The sequence below is a fragment of the Talpa occidentalis genome, unplaced genomic scaffold (assembly GCF_014898055.3).
Source record: "Talpa occidentalis isolate TD23 unplaced genomic scaffold, MPIMG_talOcc4v2.1 talOcc4.13, whole genome shotgun sequence".
Lineage (NCBI taxonomy): Eukaryota > Metazoa > Chordata > Mammalia > Eulipotyphla > Talpidae > Talpa > Talpa occidentalis.
Genome location: NW_023601322.1, coordinates 31,276,703 through 31,298,687, shown reverse-complemented (window position 1 = coordinate 31,298,687; position 21,985 = coordinate 31,276,703). Strand labels below are relative to the sequence as shown.

The following is a 21,985-nucleotide window of genomic DNA, read 5'->3' as shown; positions in this document are numbered from 1 at the left end:
AGTTGTACTCATCATAAAATCCACTCAGTCCGATGTGCCTCAGTGATTCCAATCCTGGCATATCCCAAATAGACTGAAGGTTACAGAAGCACAGCAAAGTTGTCCATGAAACTCCACCAAAGTGCTTACTTGCAGACCTTTTGCTTCTGAGAACTCTAGTGGGCTGGATTATAGTTGCAGTCACTGATCTTAAATGCAAGACACAAAACAGGCTCAGCCCCTCAATGAGAACAGTGTGATGAACTCATTTCAGTTGACCTTGAAGAACACAGAAGTAATGATGTTGCCTCCAGAGGATGCCTTTTGTTTCAGCATCAACCCACCGAGATGCCAAATACTTTAGAGAGCTTCCTTTAAACTTCAGTATTTTAAACATCATTTAAATTAAATCTCATCATATCCTCCTCCTAAAACACAATCTCTGTGAAAATGGCATATTTCATTTATAAATGAAAGTGTGTTTACTCTACCCCATATATAAAAATATGTAATATATATGAATACATGTACTTTGTATATGTGTATATATACATGGATGTATGTTTATTTTATATTTATATATATCTACACATATATATTTGCTCTGATTAACATTTTTATGAAATGTGCCAAGCATGGGATTATTCTAAATACTTTTGATGCCACATTTTATTTAAACTTCAAAATCTTATGAAGTGAGATTATTATACTGATCACATAATTGAGGAAAACCAAGGCATGGAGATGTTACATAATTTATCCAAGTCCAAAGAGCTGGCAGGATCAGAACTGGGACTACCACTGTATCTCCCCAGCTAAGAAGAGTAGAACCGATATAGTGAATGTTGTTTTATCTTTTTTAAATGTGGTAAAATAAAGAGAAACAGTTCTGAAAGTATATTTTGGAGAATATCCAATGTTTCACATATCACTTTGTTTTTAAATTTCAAATGTTCTTTCATGCCATCAGTACGAACACTCTCCTATGTTAGTGGCCTTTGACCATCTTCTGAGTGCGTATGAAGGCTTTCACTCTTTTATGTGTGTTATATTCCATCTTTCTTCTCTGTATACATATATGTATTTTCATCACTGCAATAGTCAAAGTAATAAAGAACAAGTTCGTTGAAATTACATATCAATCTCCTATCCAAATATCTTGATAAGCACATGTTGCTCTTCCCTCCAGAAATAAGGTTTTAATACACATTTAACAACCACAGTTTTCCTTATACTCAAAAATTTGTTTTGCTTCATTTACAGTGGGGAAAAGAAAGATAGTAATGACTCATTTAACAGTTTTCTGCATGTGCCACTCTACACTTAGTAAGTGAATACTAATTAATTTTCACAGCACCCCTATGGTTTAGGATTAACATTTTACATATGGTAAGAAAATACAATGAAGTCCAAATTTTCATGCAAAATATGTAAAAGTCATGGCATCATATGCAGTTCAAGGTAGAACCAGAATCGCATATTATAGTTTTGCTAATGTATGTGTGGTATTTACCCATTGTGAAGAGACACCCAGATCACTGAACTAGGTGTCCAAGTGCACTGAATTTTTGACTTGACTGAAAACTATCTGAGCTTCCACTGAAAACTATCTGAGCTTCATAAGCTAAAACTACTCTGTCTCTAACCTCAGATTTCTCATACAATATATGAAATGTATAGTTAGGGAGTAATGTAAGATCCTTTAAACTAAAACCTCAAGATACAGTGAACTAATGTTTAGTCATATATATGCTAATAAACCGCCTTCTCATGAATCCTGTGCACAAATAATCAGGAAGAGTATTTATGGAATTAAGCTCAGAAAGACTCTCATCCTCTTCAAACATCTAAACAAATGCCAGTACTGGGCCTCCCTTGTGGTGCAAGGGGTTAAGCACAGCACTGTGAAGCTATCCACAGCCTTTGCAGCACAAGTTCGATCCCCAACCAGGGAGCCACCCACAGGGTGGCGCAGTAGACCTCTCCTGTCTTGCCCGCTACTCCTCTCAGCAATGTATTTCAGTCAGTCTGCCTGTTCTGCTCACCACCCTGTCCATGGTGAATCCTCTCTCTCTCTCTCTCTCTCTCTCTCTCTCTCTCTCTCTCTCACACACACACACACACACACACACACACACACACACACACACTTCTGGCCTGTATCCCAACCCAGTCTTGTATGCATAAATAAATATATCATTAAAAATTAATAATAAAAAATCCCAAATGCCAGTAGTGACCAGTGAACAGTAACTGTAAGTTTCAAAGATAATTTTTTATGGATTGTCACTGAATGATTTTTAAATTATAGACTTCATACCTTATAATACTAGTCCTACTTTTCTTCTTAAGAAACATGTGCTCAGTGAACTGGGAAGGTTCTAGTACCTGTTAGTGCTAGTCCAGCATGAGGGATAGAGATTTTTATTTAAAAACAACTCAAGGGCCTCCCTGATTGCACAAGAAGTTAAGTATCAGCACTATGAAGCAATCCCTACCACTGTAACATGAGTTCCATCCCCTGCCTGGGAGCTGTCCCCCATGGCGCAGCAGACCTCTCCTGTGTCTCACCTGCTGCTCCCCTCAGCAGTGTATTTCAGTCAGTCTGCCTATTCTGCTCCCCACTCTGTCTGGTGAATCCTCTCACCCCTTGTACCTCTGGCCTACACCTCAGCTCTTCTATGCATAAATAAATCTTAAAAAAAATAAAAATAACTCAAACATTTCTGAAATTTTAAACAATTCTTACAAACCAAATTGCAAATAACAATATATTTTAAATAAAACATATAACTACTGTGCTAACTATTAATTATTTGTAGGGCATATTTTTTAATAAATATGATATTGAAAACTGAAAAATGAATATATGTATATCTGTCTACATAGATAAATTTCAAAATTTACTACACAATTTATATTCAGTCCTCACCTTCAGTGTTTGTCATTTTGTCTTCATGAAAAATCTCAACAGCTTCCATTGGAGCACCAAATAGAACCAAAGCTTGTGATGTGGCACTATCTTTTAAAAAGAAAACAAATGTTTCAGTGAGCAGTTAATGATAAGTTTTTAAAACAAGAAAAAACATGTGCAAAGTGATATAAAAGGCTTGCCCTTGGAAAAGCAACAATAATACAAAAAGCAGCTATAATACAAATATTAACCAAACCCACAACAGAATACCTTTACATGTTTTCTCTGTGTTCTTCAGTTGGCTTAACTTTAACAAAATGATATTCAAAATAGCATGCACGTATTACAAGTGAAACAGAGAAACCATCCAGAGCTGTGTCACCAAAATAGCAAAGCAGAAGAATCTAGCTTCAGTCCCCCAACAAATATCAACAATTATCCACACACAGAATAGTTTTGAAAGGGTTCAAGAGTAGTCAGTCCACTTTAGAAACTTCAGCAACAGAGTAAAAAAAAAAAAAAAAAAACTGGGAATAACTACACAAAATCAGAAGGAAGACAGATTCATTTTTGCTTGCATCATCCCTCCCCCCAAGCTAACTCCACTCAATGCCAGAAGGAATCTTATAACTCAAAAAAGTTCCCCTTACTGAAAAAGGAAGAATAGAGCAAATAATCAGCTCTGCACCCTGTGAGGGCATGGCATAATATACTTGCTTCAGTTCCATCCTATCCACAGACGGCTAAGGTAGACATGTCTAGAGATGACTTGGAACAATAAAGGATGACAAAGGAATGGATGAGAAAACAAGACTGAAATATATGCGACTATGAAAGATTCATTAGTTTAAGGATATATGTGGATTCAAAGTGAAGGGATGGAAAGTAATATTCTCATAAAACAAAAACCAAACACAATAATAGATAACTGTACTTATAGCTGATAAAACAATACCATTTATAATAGCACAAAAAGAATAAAATACTTAGGAATAAATTTAACCACGGAGGTGAAAGAGCTATATACCTAAAAGGAAAAAAAAATACTGATGTACAAAATTAAAGAATACAATTAATGGAAAGATGTTCCAAGTACACAGAAGAGTATATATTATTAAAATATCCATTAAATTCAGTTGCTGTCAAAATCCCAAGGCATTTCTCACAGAAATAGAAAAAAAATCCAAAAATTTGTGTGGAATCCAAAAGATTTAAAATAGCCAAACCAATGTTGAGAAACGAAATGAAAGCTAGAGGCATCACATTTCCTACTTTCAAAATGTAATGGAAATATTCTAAAATAAAAACCAAAATAGTGGGCCTCCCCGGTGGCGCAGCGGTTGAGCGCTGGGTTGCGAAGCTGCCCGAGGCCTCTGCGGCGCCGGTTCGATCCCCGGCTGCTCCCCGGCCACCGGAGGAGGGTCCCACATGGCGTGCAGACCTCTCCTGCCGCCCGCTGCGCCCCTCAGCAGTGTACTTCAGTCCTTCTGCCTGATCTGCTCCCCGCTCTGGCTCTGGTGAATTCTCTCACCCTCCCGCGCTTCTGACTGTACCCAGTGCATGTATAAACAAAACAAACAAACAAACCAGCAAACAAATAAATAAAGCATGCCTCTACAAAAACAAAAAAAAAAATAAATAAATAAAAATAAAAACCAAAATAGTATGATATATATAGCATTAAAAACACATAGGAAAAATGATCATAATAGAGTCCAGAAATAAACCCATGCATATATGGATAACCAATATTTGACAAGGAATCAAAAATATTCAATAGGGAAATGAGAGTCTCTTCAATAAATGAGGCTGGGAAAACTGGAAAGTCACAAACAAAAGAATGAAACTAGACTGGGAAATTATACCACCTACAAAAATTCACTCAAAGTGGATTAAAGACTTAGAGATAAGACATGAAACCATAAAACCCCTATAACAAAATGTAGGGAAAAACTCTTGACACTGATCTTGGCAAGGATCTTTTGTATATTATACCAAATGCACAAGCAACAGAAGACAAATTAACAAATGGGCATATATCAAGCTAAAAAGCTTCCACACAGCAAAAGAAATCATCGGTATAGTTAAAAAAAAAAAAGGCTACCTAATGAACGAGAGAATATATTTGGAGACATCTATCTGATGAGGGATTAATATCCAAAATATACACGGTACTCACACAACTCAAGTGTTGGCATAATGATTATCAGTTAAGATTCTACCTATTCGGCATTATACCATTATTAAGCATGCCATCTTATTTAGTGGATATTTTATATTTAATGGATATTTATCCAATTTAATGGATATTTTAAATATCTATGTAAAATAAACCATCACTATAGTAATATTTAGTTCATCAAGAAAAATACTTGATGTGAATATCTAGTTTTCCCAGCACCGAAGTCAAATCTACAGGAATTAAACAGATCTGTGTTTATAACTGACAACACAGTCCTTTTTAATCTTACAGAAATGGTTAAAGGACTACTGTAACCAATATTATGTCAGCAAATTAGACAACCTACATAAATGGAAAAATTCCTAAAAAGTCACAATCAAAATTGACTAAAGAAAGGCTAGAAAATTTGAATAGAATTATAACAAAAAATTGAATTAGTAGTAAAAAAAAAAAAATCCTCCTACAAAGAAAAGCCCTGAGATCAAAAGGTTGCACTGGTGAATATCTCAAAAAATTTAAAGAATAAACACTGGCCCTTCATAACTTGTGCCAAAATATAGAAGGGAGGGCAACTCATTCTATGAGCCATAGATATCATAAAAAATTGAATTACACGCAAAGTATTCCTTATGAACATGGATAGTCATCCAAATGTCTATGTTTATAGTATAGTAAGAATTTTTGTGTAACCACATTAGTTTCATGATAACTGACACACCATAAGGAAAGCATTTTTGATGCTAAGAAAAGTAGTATTATGTTGAATAGCATCTGGTAAAAGTTATAAATAAGACTTCACACTGTGTTCTTGCAATGTTAATAACAGAGTTAATCATAAAACTTTTCAAAGGTTGGTACATAATTAGGTCCAGTGCATAATCTAGCAAAGACTGTTTTGAGCCTACAAATTTAAAATCTGCCAAGACATACTTGTAAACATAGGTCTGATTAATTCTTATAGATTGAACATAGATATTTCAGTATTTTGCTTGATGAACTAAACGTTCCTATAGTGATTGCTTATTTTACATAGAAGATGCATGCTTAATAATGGTATGATACCAAAGAGGTAGAACTTTAACTGATAATCATTATGCCAACATTATAAATATTGGTTCTAATACCTACACTTATTTACCAAGTACATTTCTAAAACAATTTATTAACCATATTATTTTTTCAAAGAGCTAGTTTATTAGACATATGTCCACTTGACATGAAATTATAGAACTAATCTATATCACAGAACACTTACATTCCACTAAGTGATACGTGGTATTATCTGATTGTGTCTATAATCTCCATTGATAGACTAAAGGCAAGTGGCCTATCATGTTTAGTATGATTTATTTTCTCTTGTGAACCAGACATTAGAGGTTTTGCTTGCAAACCTGTGCAGAATGATCACTTTTTGTTCCAGTGCAAAAAAAGAAAAAAAAAACTTTGTCAAATAATTCAAGGGGAAATTCACCAGCTCAGTTCTCCAGTGCCTGGAGCAAACTATTAGTTTTAATTAACATTATAACCAATCCCAAAACTTTTGATAGTTTTTTACAAGCATTTATACAATGAAATATACATAATATCATTGTTTGTTTTACCTCTCTCCAAATTAGGTCTTTGGGAAAATTATTTTACCTGAATAATCTAGTCCATTTTTCTAATCTGAGATTGAAGTCAGTCTCCAGAACTTAAATACTTTATGCCTAAATCTCACTATGCAAACTCAATGAAATATACATTTTTTTTCAATTAACATTAGTAGAGTAAATAAAGAGCTAAACACCAAAGTAATTCTTTGTTGTATTCTAAAAGTATTCTAAAATATTCCAAAATAGTATTCTGAAAGCAAATGTGCCAATAAGTACTAAAATTCTACCAAAGATTAATAATCCTATACAGTCCATTGTGCAAGATTCTTCTCAAACCTGTTTAGAATTACTAAATGACTGTTATCTTTTATGACCCCAAGTAAAATTGAGTAGATTCAAAAGCCTCAGTAAAATAGGAAGATGATAATGATGGTGATGATAATAATGGCCTCAAAAATTTCCTCTTCCCGGTGTTTACCTTCCTTTGCAAAGAGACTTTGCAGCATCTGTCATCAGAAGGTGGAGTCTAATCCCTTGTTCCTCGACTCTAGACTAATCCAGTGCCTTACTTTGGTAGATAAAATGTAGTTGAAATAATTAAGTGTTCCAGTTTTGAGCATTGGTCTCAAGAAGTCTTAGAAGTTTACATTGCTTTTCAAGCAAAAAGTTCAAGGCTCCTGGAGCCAAAATGCTGCAGAGTTGAGTCAGTTTAGTTTTCCCAGGTAAGCCTCCAGGCCTATGATAGAACCCAGTGCAAGTGAACAAGATCAGTAATGAAGTGCACAGTTGACCTATGATATTGAAGCAGCTGCATAAATGAAACCTCTCAAGCCCACCTGAGATCAGAAGAGCCATCACAGGATTCATGCATGAATTGAGCTAAAATGAATACCTATGGTGCTTATATGCATCTGCTTTTTTTGTGCATACTTGTTATACAACATTACTACAGTAACAGATAACAGATAAAAAGGCAATATTGTTCTAAAGTATTTAAGGCAAAATTCTGTGGCAAAGATTGCCAAATTTTTTCTATAAAGAACCAGATAGTAAAATTGTGAACTGCACACAGTCTCTGTTGCTTATTCCTCTTTGTCTTATTTGTTTTCTTTCTTTCTATAACCCTTTATAAATGTTAAAATCATTCTTGGTTTGGGGGCAGTACAAAAAATGTGTTGCCCAGATCTGGCCCATAACTGTAATTTGCTGACTTCTGTTCTATATCTTGTAAAGACATGTTACAGAATTAAAGATATAAGGGCTTAGGATGAAAAGTGCAATATTATCTAATAATGCTTTTTAACTAGAACTCTCTGAGAACTTTTTAATTTTAAATTGGCATGTTTATCTGCAATGATGTGCTGGTAAAATCTTAATAACCAGTTCTCAGGTGATAGTAAATACAGCCACCAATGCACTTGAGAAGAGAAGAATACAATTGACTCACATGAGCTAGTAAAAACAGACTCCAGTACTCCATGGATTCACCATTTACCTAACATACTGCCTGTATCATAGCACAAAAGTGATTGTTAAAGAAATTGACTATAATTCAGACAGTGGATTTTCCTTAAGCAGACTTACTCCTTTGTTTATCTCAACTTCCTGTTCCCACTAACTTTGGTTTTTGTAACCCCTGATCCTAGAAAACACCGCTGTCTTTGCAAATGCTTTCCTCTATTGAATTGTATTTGTCTATAACCTAGTTTCAAACAAAATTACTTAAAGATAAACTTACCTTTTTTGGTTTTAGGATGATCATCTCCATTGGAACAAGAGGGCATTGTTTTGTTTTCAGGCATGGTTATTAATAATATTTTGAAACCTAAGAAGGAAAAAAATAATAAATGTCATGAATCAAGGTTAGCTTATATTTAAATTTATTGAAATTATCAACTTATGAATTGACAATGTCAAGATAAGTTTCTAATATTATAAAATATATTACAGATATGTAAAAATCAATACTAACATATGTATAAAATGTAAGAGAATCCAACAATGTCTTTTTCCTGTAAAGTCTATGATCCTTCATAGAAACAACATATATAAATTACTTATTAAAGAAACATCTTCACCTGCTTTGTTGTTAACTTAAATTCCTGTACTGTTAGCTAATTTAGCATTCATTCATCATTCCATCTGTGGGCAGAAAACCCTGTGGTAATTCTGGAACCTACAATGTTTATTTCATATGATAGGGCAATCCCTTTCAGTTGTTTTCAAGTATTTTCCTTTGTAACTCAATCTAACATAAGGATTGAGATATATTTTTCTTTGTGTCTAGTAAACTATCACTACAGCATATATATGGGGAAACATATGTGGGGCTTTTTTTTTAGTACTCCCCAATTCTGGATTTGTTATTGATAAACATCACAAAAATCTCTCAGTTTATTCCAGAGATTTTATTTGAAAAAAAAATCTTTAATGGAAATAAGCATATAAATCAATTTGAGTCACTAATTACACAAACAATATCAAAAGTAAATAGGCAATTTAGAAAATTCATCACCAATGCCCATAAATCAATGATTACTATCAATGATTACTCTTTTCACTTCAAAAAAAAAGTAATTATCCTTAGTTACAGATTTTAATTTTGTAAGATGCTATTTCTTTTTATTCAAGTTATTTTAAAGGCTTTGATAAGGTTATGAGAGGTTATAAGGTTATAAGGAAAAATAGTATTTTCCTGTTCTTTATATACTCATGAAAATATTAAGCAATTTAGTTCTGTCTTAAATACCTTAGTAGCAATGATTCTTTCACACATTCTTTCTTATAAATAATGCAAATATACTTATGGTCTTCCAGAAATTATGAAAGTCATAATTATTAATTTACTCTTACTGGCTTTAGCTATAGTACAACTGATTTATTCTAATCTAAATATGCCCAAGAATAGTTAAAGTCTACATTTTTTTCTAAAAGATGTGCTGCTTCCACATTATGTTACTTTATTTTCACTTAGGCTTCTATTTAATATAATGTCTCCTTTTACTTCTCACCACAAATTTACTAACTCCTTCTCCCTCTATTTTCTTATCTCTTATCTCTCTTCTATTTTCTTATCTCTTCAGACACTTAGTCTACTAAATTGTCTACTAAATAATTATGCACATTTATGTTTATCCCACCGAATTATGAGATCTGAGAAGACAAGGATTTTGTCTTATGATCAAATGTCAACAGGATGAAGACTCAGAAAACTCTTCAGTAGTAATAAGGTGATGATTGTGAACAGTGGGGAATTTCTGAATGAAATGTGATCTTGAAAATCACAAATGAAATAATTAGTATTTGCGCATATTTATTAAAAAAACTTAGTCATTTTTCCATAGAGGAAAGTAGTTTAGCTTTGCCTTAAACACAGGAAGGATTCATACTTATTCATACTTATCCTTAGTTAGGATACCAATTAGGATTCTGGAAAAACATTACACTTCAATTTTCAACATGTAATCATTCTGGTCCATTCTGGGTTTGTTTGTTTGTTTTTTCTGATTTTTTTTAAGATTTATTTATTTATGCATACAAGAGCTGGGATACAAGCCAGAGATGCAGCAGGTGAGAAGATTTACCAGAGAAAGAGAGGGGACAGAACAGGCAGACTGACTGAAATACACTGCTGAGGGAAGCAACGGGCGAGACAGGAGAGGTCTGCCTCGCCATGTAGGTTGCTCCCTGGCCGGCCGGGGATCAAACTCGTGCTGCTGCAGATTGCCTCGTAATGTGGTGCTTAACCCCTTGCGCCACCAGGGAAACCCCATTCTGGTCCATTCTTGACAACCATTTTCAAAGTTATTTCAAGTAACAATAAAGAAAAATGTCAGTCAAATAAAGAACAAACATGAAAAGTGGACAGTGAGACTGTGCATTTATCAAATACTAATTTTCATTTTATTTTATTTTAAATTTTAATTATTTTCTTTAAGATTTTATTTATTTATTTTTGTGTAGAAGAACTGGGGTGTAGGCCAGAGTTGTGGGAAGTGAGAGGATTCACTAGAGACAGAGTGGGGAGTAGAACAGGCAGCTCTACTGAAATACACTGCTGAGGGGAGCAGGGGGCAAGACAGAAGAGATCTTCTGTGCCATGTGGGTTAGCTCCCTGTCTGGGGATCAAACTCAGGTCATAGTGGTGGTAGCACTGAGACTAAACCCCAGGGTCACCAGGAGGCCCAATTAAATTTTAATTATTTTATTGAGGTAACATAGGTTTATAATACTGCATATGTTTTAAAGATACAGGTTCATACCTCTTCAAACATACATTATCACACTATACCCATCAAAGTAGCAATCACACTGATCCACAGTCCACTGGGCAGCCTCTGCCACTGACTGTCCAACCCCTATCTTCCTCCCCTGGTAGTCTCAGTTCTGCAGTCAGATATCTAGGGTTTGTTTTGGTTTAGTTTTGTCTGTTCCTTTGTTTCTTTATAGCTCACATGTATGTGAAATAATGCAGTGCTTGATTGACTTTCACTTCAATTTCCAAAACTTTCAACATTCTGTTTTAGAAAATTCATAATATTACAATAGTAATGGAACACAACAGACCTTGCCTTGAGTATTGCTTTCACAAAGAGCATCTTTTTTCTAATCCTTTTATTTCTTTTTTTTTTTTTTTTTTTTTTTTTAAATATTAAATTTTATTTTTATATTCCCCCATACAATTGCAAATGCCCCATTCTGACCCCAATCCTTCCCCTCCCGCCCCCCACCCCCAAAAAGTGTCTCTGGTTCATAGTTTTTTTGTTGATTTTGATTTTCACTTTCTTATAGTTATTCATTTTCCTGGTCCCTTATTTAAGTTTTCTAGATTCCTGCTATGAGTGAGACCATCCGGTATTTTTCTTTTTCTTTTTGGCTTATTTCGCTGAGCATGATCCCTTCCAGTGCCATCCATGTTGCTGCAAATTGCATGTGTTTATCTTTTTTGAATGCTGAGTAATATTCCATGGTATATATGTACCACATCTTCTTGATCCAGTCATCTATTTTTGGGCATTATTTCTTTTTTTTTAAAGATTGATTGATTGATTGATTGGTTTATACAAGCACTGGGTATAGTCAGAAGTGCGGGAGCTCTGGCTCTCACCAGAGCCAGAGCGGGGAACAGAACAGGCAGACTGAGGAAGTAACACTGCTGAGGGGAACATCGGGCGGCAGGAGAGGGCTGCACGCCATGTGGGACCCTCGCCCAGCGGCCAGGGATCGAACCGGTGCTGCAGAGGCTGCGGGCAGCTTCACAACCCAGTGCTCAACCACTGCGCCACCAGGGAGGCCTTAATCCTTTTATTTCTTATTATACAATAATAGATTATTTTGTAACAATGCTGAGGTATTACAAATTCATAAAGAAAATTGCAAAAAGACAAGGTGTTTTTCTACATCTTTCCTATGGGTACCTAAAATAATCTCTTTTAGAGACCTTTAAACTCTATTCCTCTGATTCCTGATCTCATCTCTCTTTATTTTATGAAGTTTTATTGACTTTATATTATGTCTGTATTACATTCAAAAGATTAGAGTAAAGATGCATTAAATATTACATCTCATGGTTTTACTAAAGCTAAGCACATCTTCAGAAAGATTAAATGTCACTTTTCTCATACAAATCAAATTAGATCTGAAAAAGCCAGTTTCTACACATATATTCATAAAGATATCTCATACTATATTCAGAATTTGTCTGAATAAAGAGATGAGCCATTCACCTTCTGGTAATTACTTGAGACATAAAAATGGTAAGCTATTCAATCAGTGCTCATAATGTTAAACTACTTCATAGGTCAATATCATACATTAAATTATTATTTCACCTCTGAGTCATATCAAGTGATTTTATAGTGAATATACTGAGAAATATTTACATTTGTTGAAAAAATATGAAGTACTTAAATTCTTCAGATTCCATAACTATTCCATGTCTAAAATGTAAAGCAACAAATTCCTATGAATTTGAAGTTTCAAAATTCCTATCAAAAAAATATTTTTACTATGAGATAGTTTTTGCTCCTGAGGAAATGTGCCTTTTGAATTTACTATTTTTAAAATGTCGGTAACTATTTATCGAACATTTCCACCTATTACTGATAGATACTGGGGAATGTAAGAAAATTATGAGACTAGGGCCTCTCCGGTGGCACAGGCGGTTGAGCACTGCACTGTGAAGCTGTCCGCAGCCTCTGCAGCGCAGGTTCGATCCCGGCCAGCCGGTGAGAATCCCACATGGCGTGGCAGACCTCTCCTGTCTGGCCTACTGCTCCCCTCAGCAGTGTATTTCATCAGTCTGCCTGTTTTGTTCCCCACTCTGTCTCTGTTCAAGCGCATCTGGCCTTTACCCCGTTCTTGTATAAATTAATAAAAATAAATCTTTAAAAAAAGAAAGAAAAATTATGAGATTATCCCTGCCTTCGGAAAGTGTCACTTTATTTAGAGATATGAGTAACTCATGAAATAGCTGGAGGAGTCTTGACACGAGAAAAACAGAATTGATAGATTACACTTAAAATGTGCCATATATATTTTGCATCTACTCCTAACAACTACCTATAAAGTGTAGGTATCATTGCTATTTTACAAGAAACTCTGAAGCACTAAGTGGTTAACCTCTTGCCAGTATTTTCCAACTGAGCAATGCAAGCTGGATTTCTCCCTTGAGTCTGTACTACAGCTCTTCAGATAGATACCTACAAAGACTTATCTGCTAAGAAGTGCACACTTTATTTTTCAAAGGTGAAAAATGCCAGAACAGCTGAACAGCTTTACTTGAATAAAAATCATTTCAGAAACTAAGCCTAAACTGATTGGGGTTCAAAACAAAAAAATATTAAATGAACAATGAAACACTTTGATTAAATATTCTTTTATATCTTAACTGTTTCTAAATTATATTTTGAGATCTTGTTAGAGGTAACACTACATGATCATCACATAATTTCCTCTTCCCAGGCACATAGGAAATCTCCATGGAGTAGATCTTGACCTTATAAGCCTTCAGTATGTTCCATATATTAGAACTACAAGACCCATCAAGGAATGCTGCTTTGTGCACATTATAATGACCTCTTCAAAATAGACTTGTTTTGTTAAATCACTATGATTTTGGAAATTTTACATAGCATAGTCTAACCTATTCTAATAGAAGATTACTTTATTAAACTAATTAGTAGTTAAAAATTGTAATCATTTAAAATGAAAAATAATAATTGGAATGGCTCAAATGATGATTCACAAAAATCTATTGAGAATTATTACCTAGGGCTGATTTTTCTGCTTTTGCAAAAGTATATCCAAACACTGGCATGGAGTCTCTAGAGAATATCTGATTTTTATCCATCCAAATTCCCTAAATGAACTTCCCCAAAATGCAAGCTACTGAATTAATACGAAGCATATGTTGTTAAATAAGAAAGAATTCTAGTTCATATGAGCTACCAAATTAAAATTTAATAAAGACAGAAAGACTAACTCTCCCTTGACTATGACCTCAGTAAAAGGTCACATTTTTTCTTCTCCTAAAGGTCTTCAAACACCAAATTGAAAACAGGTAATCCACTGCTGCCATTCAGCCCATCACCCACTATTAACTCAGTGTTCCTCCTCTTCATTCCTAGAGCCCAGTAAGTCATCTGTAGGGAAGGAAAATGTGAAACTAAAACTAATGAGAAAATAAAGAATAGGGTAGAGTTTGACAATGAAGCTTTATTTCCCTCTAACAGCTTTAAACTGTTGAGAAAATTGAATAAAATACTGGTTTCCTATTACATGTTTCATTCTAAACAGTAATATACTTTAATAGCTTCCCAGTTCATAATTTGCCAATAATTCAACAGTAAGCGATTCTCTTTATGGTAAGGTATACTTGTACTTTAAAAAAAAAGAGAAAATCAAAATGGGTGTCACTATGAGGTTATCTTGATGCCACAGGGGAAAAAAAAGTAATTTTTTTTAAATTCTATTTCTGATTTTAATATATAGACATTTAGATTTTTAAAATTACTATGATTTATCAAAGATCTCAATATAAGCAATATTTTACATTTTATAGGAATCTCATAATTTGAATATTAAGTGATTTAGATAGTTAACATTGTGCTGAAATCAAAATTTGTCCAGTGCTAGCTCTTGAAAAATATTAAATCACAATGAAAAATGCTTTCCACTAATTACCTATTGTTTTTTAAATGATCAATTAAGAAAGAATTTTTTTTGCTGAATGACAAACCAAAGATATAAATAAATAAAAGCACCCAGTAAGAAATCTGTGCTTAGTGAAATAACAGACAAATAGAGTGTAAATGTGTAGCCATCTGGAGAATAAGAAAATCAAAAGTAATAAGCAGCATTTGGAATTTATTACAAAGAAATTATGCCAAGAGCTTCTTATTGCAGTTTTCTACGGAAATGTTCAAATTAGTGGATAAAGAAAAACATTATACACTATATATTTGCGCCCTACTGATATCCTTTTATACATGATCTTATGGCATAATATTTGCTAACTAATCTAAATTAGCTTGGCTATAAATGCTGTCATACTGATTGCATTTTCTATCACACCATGAACAGCCAGTTATAAAAAATGACACAGGTTGATGGAATTATATCCAGCCAGAGGGATATGATATTGGGTCATCTTTGACACTGTGTTATGGAATGTAAAGAAATTAATAAATCTGAAAGCAATTGAGATATCAAGTGGATGCAAAATTGAGGGTAGAAAAGGAAGGACACATAATGAAAACAAAATATGTCAGAGAAAACAGCAAAAGTTCATCATCATTTTACTTCAGAAGTAGAAAGGGTATATAAGATCTGAAATAGTTCCTACCATCATCACAAGTATAATTTTGAAAATTCAACTCTCATTTGCTGTATCAGAAACTAGATGTGGGTGGATGAAGAGGAAAAAGAGAAAAAAGTATTTAAATGTCCTTTCCCAACGTCTTAACTCTTCCAAAAAATTTCTTTTTTAATAGCTATTCATAGTGGCTTTACTTTTACTGGCCCCAAAGTAAAACAACCCAAATACCCATCAATTGATAAATGGATCAGCAAATGGATCAGATCTTTACAATGGATATTATTCAGCAATATGTAGGAATGATGTATTAGCTTATGCTACAGCATGAATGGACCCCAAAACACCATGCCAAGTGAAAGAAGTGAGTCACAAATGATCATTAATTGGTGACTTAATTTACATGAACTAACTGGAATAGGCAAATCTAAAGAGATAAAAAGAATATCAGCTAATGCCAGACACTGAAGCAAGGGAGAAATGGAGATATTCTGCTAATAGGTATATTTCTTTTAGTGAGGATGAAATGCACTAAGTACACTTTGTTGTGATTTGGTGAGAAACTGAATGTGATAAATAACAGAGAAGGAGGAATCTAGAATAACTCAAAAATTTCTGGCATACAAGAATGAACAGATGGCATTGCCATTATCCTAAATTGAATCTATATGAGGAGGAACAGATAGGATGTAAGGAGAGATGAACATTTTAATTCTATATATGGGTGTGTTTTGTGCTGATAATATATGTGTGTTCAAAAATTCTTAAGAGAGTTTGAGACTAGAGTTTGGAGTTTTATCTTTGTGCAGTTGGTGACTGAGATCACTGAAGAATAACAAAAAACAAATGTTGACAATGAAACCCAACAATATTAACATTAACAGATTTCAGAAAAAAATTCACAGGGAAAACATGAATGGGTTAAAAAAAATGGGGGGAGGGAGGAGTTTCAAGAAGGAACCTACAACCTCAAAAATCTTAAAAAGATAATTAAAGATGAAAACTAGTAAAAAAAAAAAAAAAAGGAAATTTTATGTGACATTTTATGTGACAACAGGTCATAGGTAACCTTAACAAACTTTTCCCTTAAATGACGGTAGCAGAATTTAAGTAGTAAAAAAAAAAAAAAAAAAAAAACAACAAAAACCAGGAGTGAATGAATGGGGGGAAAAGAAAGGCATGAGTAGACCACTATTACCAGAAACTTAATAAATAGTTGATGGAAAGAGCTATGCATGATGTGATAGGTGGTCACAAGAGCACATGTGTATTTGTTTGGCACTTCTGTTGTGAAAAAGACTTGAGCGTTTAGTTGAAAAGTTGCTATTCCATAGGCTATACATAAAATGAGTTCATCTTAGCTGGTTTGGATTAATTGCAGCTTATCTCCAGAGCTACTGACCCTTGGCCAATACTATAGAATGTATTAACTAAAGATAAATAATGGTTTGTAACCACGAGTCCATGAGTTGTTTCAAAGGAGAATGTATCAGGCTGCCAGCATTGTTTACTAATAATAATTGGATTTATAATTGCATCTAATTTTGGTAGAGCCTAAGGGGAAGGGGCCTTCAAAGTAAAGGCGGGCAAATTGCTAGAATATATTGGCATGAGCTAAGGCACCTCCACCATGAGCAGATCTGGGTTTCCTGCCACAGAGATGTTTCAGAGGCACCAATAATGGTTACAGAACTACACAGACCAAGAGCACCTATATGACCCAAAGGTGGGAGATTTAAAAAAATCTGTGTCTGTGACCTCTGGACACTTTTCCATGTATCTTCCTTCTGCTGTGTCTGTGCTATGTCCATGACCTGTAATAAAGTTGTTCTGAGAACACAAACTGAATAAATTGAGTTCTAAAAGCAGTGGAATACTGAAGGTGATTGACTCTAGTGAACACAACTAGCAAAAATACCCAGATTTACAGTGTCTCAAAAAATTCATTCAAGCATAGATTTTGGACTCAACAATTACAGTTCCTGAGGTTAGAGTACACATTCACACTTACACAAAACAAATATTTTAAAGACAAAAATAATCATCTGTTTTGTCTTATTAACCATCAATACAGGGATATTTGAATAACTTTTTCATACAAATGATTTGATGAATTCATTAAGAAAAAATATATATTTTAGGTACTCATACCCTATATGTTGTATTCTTTCACCACTTTTTCAAACATTTTGTCTCCATCATCATGCTCTGATTTATTAAGCCCAGAGAACTCATCCATTTGCTTTATGGTTAAATACAGAGTGTTTCTAGCAACTAAAGTTTAAGTTTAATCCCTTCAGTGTGCAAAGAAAGCTTTTTTTTTTTTTTAATTCCAGGCATTGAAAATAAACTTTAATTTAAACAAACATCCATTAAATACCCAGGAAAGAAGGCCAGATGATGATGATGATAATAATAATTAAAAGACAAAAGTTAAGGTGACATAGAATCATATAGTGATGAAAGAAGATTATCAGACATGTTAATAAAGGACTGAAAAACAGCTTTTAAGTCATATGTGGAATTGAATTACAAGAAAGTTTCCTTCCAAGCCTCGTGACTTTGGAGAGGGTGCTTAATGTATTTCAGCCTCAGTATCCTCTGGAAAAGTTGTGACAATAATAATGCATCACAGTATCATTGTGAGGATTAATGTAACACACAGATGCCAACTGTTTGGTCCACTGATTAGCATAGAATAAGGATTTAGTAAATGGTAATGATTTAGATGCACAGAATGATGATTCATTAACAAGAAGACAATGCTGAACTTGTCCAAATCTCTTTATACGTGGCTCCTAATATAAGAGTAAATTTAAAATTATATAATTGAAGATTTATGGATATTGAGAGACAGACTATATGCACAATGACCAGACTGTATATAAAAATATAATTCTGACCCACAAACTCTACACCAATCAGTCAGGGAAGACAAAGCAAAACCTTTGCAGTAATTAGCCCCAAATATTCAGGACTGTCAATCAGTGCCAGTTACCCTAATAATCCCCCATGTTACCAACTTGGAAATTACCAGAGAAAGCCACGTTAGATCCCCAAACCCATCCCATAGGAGGGCCCATTTCTAGTTAGCCTATTTCCAGCTTCCCCTTGTCAACAGTCTCTAAATACAGCACACTTGAAGCCTTCCTTTTATCTCACTATAAAATGTTCCCCGCTCCCTTGTCTCCCTCTGAGTCTCTGCCCCATCCTCGTGATGATGGACTCTTTTGCTACAGTGCACTCTGAATAAAAAGCCTTTGCTTTTCCACCAGGTATCCAATCCAAATGCCACATCACAAATTCTACAGCTACTTTGAGGAGCCCAGCAGCTTCTGTCTCATCTCCAGGTGCCCAGCATTTTAGCAATTCTCTGGGCAATATTCTAAACTTCAGTCTTATATGCCTTGATAAACTGTGGGTAGTTTCTATTTGTCCCCCCAGACACCCTCCTTCCCTTAAAAAGAAAGAAGTATCCTTTTTTTGAGAAGTTTATTTCCCACTCTATTCCCATGGTTAGATGGCTGACAATCCCAGTAGCCCCAATCCCAAAATGAATGTTTTAGGGATAGGCAGGTAAACCAACTGGGGTCAAGAAGGGTTTTTCCCAGGGACTTCCTAGATTTTCTTGATTGGGTGCAAGGCTGGGAATTTATGAGCATAAAAATCTTGGAAGTCACAGTTCTGTTACGGGTGGAATAAGCCAGCGTGAGAATGAGATCCCTATTCAAAGGGGGGAAAAAAAGAATATGTGCAGATATTACTTGCTGCAATAAGGAATAGATAAGGAAGAACAAACTGAGAGCTTGTTGAAGTCTAAGGTTATGCTGAATATGAGGTGTAAACAGAAGGGACAGAGGCTGGCCTGGGGACAAGAGCTCTGTCAGTTATCAATATAACGGGACTTCATCCAGGCAGAATGGGTGGGTTAATATTCAAATTCATATTTTTCAATAGTTATGGGAATTAACCCAAGATTAATAATAAAACCTTAAGACTGTTACAGGGCAACCCCAAAGGGAAATGGGATGTCCTGGGTATAAGTCCTCATCCATAAGCTTAAAAAACTCAGAAAAAGACCCATGGGCAGGCACAAATAGAAAAGTTAATAAAAGATTTATTTACAAGGGAAAAGAAAAGAGGGGAGGTCAGCGAGTGAGAGGGAGCTATATGAGATTAATTGGTTAATATGTCCTACCAGTAATGCTGGCTGAGCTGGGACCTCAGTCCATGCTGAAGGCAGGCAAAACCAAATCCCCTCCAGCCCACATGTCCTCCCTTTTTTATCAAGCATGACTGCTTAACCCCACCTGTCCTTCGCAGCAATCCCTTTCAAGAAGTCAAGGGGAATGGCAGATCCATGGCATGATTGATGGCACTTGTACTCCTAGGCCCCTGGGATCTCTTTGGCATGGAGGTGGGGGTAGGGTCCATTAAACATAAGTGGGTGGAGTTCATTCAGGGCACACTGTACCCCCAACAATTCTACAGCAATAAAATAGGAAGTATTATCTATATAATATAGAAATGCACTAGTTTCACATGTATGCTTGTCTATGTCATAATTCAACATAAAGTTCAGAATCCTTCAAATCATTGGACGTTTCTCACAACTAGCCATCCATTAGTCTCTGAGTTAAGTTTAATAAGTGGTGTCCTAAAACTTATTACCATAACAGAACCAAAAAACAATTATTTGGAGGGAGGTAAAGGGTAGGGATGTCTCAAGAATGTTACATTTGGGTGGTTTCCTAGACAGATGCAGTAATGAGTAGGCCTGGAACACTGCCTTATCAAGTCACAAGTATTTAGTGAGCAGCCTGCGAATGTTGAGAAATAAATAATACATCTAGGAATGTATGCAATCTCTGGTTGGGCAAGACACTTGAAAAATGAAACTATCAAGAAGAAATACAAACAACAATTCACAATAATCACAAGCGTTACAAGAGGGCCTTTATAAGCAAAATAAAAGGTAGAAATTACAATTTTAAAAGAATAAGAAGACCCTAGGCATGCAGTTCCAGACAATGAGAAGGACAAATAGGTGGCCAGTGCAGGGGGACTTTCCAGAAAGGCCAAGGGAATTTTTACTCTTTTAGGAAATTTTTACTCTTTTAACTATTCCAGTAAATCACAGCCTCCCCTCAGCTTCCCAGAGCAGTGAATAAGGGATTAACACGATGGGGCCATAAACCCCAGCGGAGGCTACACCAGGTACTCCGGTCTCAATGGCAGCCTTGCAGGCGGCCAGGGAAGTGGGAGGACCCGCTGCCTCGCAGACGGAGCACCCCTGACTCACCCGCTCCGCCCGTCTCTCGGCGCCAAGCCTGCCCACCCCGCCGGCTCCGCGGCGCCGGCGGCTGAGGCCCACGGGGTCCGTTACCCGGTGTCCAGGCAACAGCGCCGGCCGCCCGGCTGGGGCCTCCGGGTATGCGCGCGCTTCGCGGGCCTCCTGGGGAGTCGGGACTGGTGTCTGCCGGCCTTGAGTTTCAGCTCCAGACCCGCGCTTCTGGGCTTTGCTCCTAGACCTTCCCTGGGCCTCCTCCTCCAGGCTCTTTTCATTCTTTTCTAACCACAAGCCCACCAAACTCCTTTCCCTCTTTACTAAAAAGGAATGAGTGAGGTCAAGTCAAAGTCCTTTCCTACAGTAGTTGGGCTTAGCATCAGATAGGATATCAGATTTAGTAACTGCAAAGACAGCTGGGCTTAATTCTTGTACTCTCAATAGGTTCCTGATATCCTACCTCATTATCACTTTTCTCTAAAGGGAACTTTCCAGCATCTGTTTTTTGGGCACTCTGTACTTCAAAGTGATAAACTTCATTTGCTTTGGCTGTTGGTTCTAAGGTGACTTTAGTATTGAGAACCTGAACTATTATTAGGGAGGAAAGGAAAACTTTGGGTCTGGAAGTTGGAAAGTGAATTATTCAAGTCATTTGTCTAAGGGTCTATTTCTAATAAAAACTAATTTTGAAGGATTAGTTCTTCTCACAAAATATTAAGTGCCTCAAATATGTACCTAAATATTTTTTCTCCTCTTCAGTGAATGTATGCGGTGACCTGAAGTAGGTTGCAAAGAAAAACTCTTGTGCAATCAAAAAAGATAATAAATGGAAGACAGTTAAAAACAGGATAAATGCAATTAGTATTCGCACCCAGACAAATCATAATGGGCACAGGCAAAGGCCTACCAAGGTTAAGGCAGAAAATCTATCACTTAACAGCAACTAAGTTAATAATCCTTTCCAATGGAGAAATCAGTAAGGCCACAACTGGAATATGATCCTTTCAGCCAAAGATGTGAAAGAGGAAGCAATAACGAGAAAACTAAACAGAAGACTTAATCTTAATACACACACAGGCACAGAAGTAGAACTCTTTTTGCAAGTAAAAAAAAGATTCATTCCACTTTTCCATCCCCTCCATTATTTAAATTTGACATGTTAGGGCCTCCCTGGTGGCTCAGCAGTTGAACGCTGGGCTGCGAAGCTGCCTGCAGC

General features: G+C 35.5%; 1 protein-coding gene across 1 annotated transcript in view; it reads right to left on the bottom strand.

The window, feature by feature from the left end:
- CCDC178 (coiled-coil domain containing 178) overlaps positions 1–20,844 on the bottom strand; it is a 305,310-nt gene extending 284,466 nt beyond the window's left edge. Inside the window, exons 1-3 of the mRNA XM_037508275.2 lie at positions 20,785–20,844; positions 8,406–8,492; positions 2,912–3,001 (exon numbers count right to left, since the gene is read on the bottom strand). Of these exons, the coding sequence (XP_037364172.1) occupies positions 2,912–3,001; positions 8,406–8,469 (154 nt within the window). The 5' untranslated portion in view covers positions 8,470–8,492; positions 20,785–20,844. The remainder of the gene's footprint in view (positions 1–2,911; positions 3,002–8,405; positions 8,493–20,784) is intronic.
- Between the last annotated feature and the right edge of the window lie 1,141 nt (positions 20,845–21,985).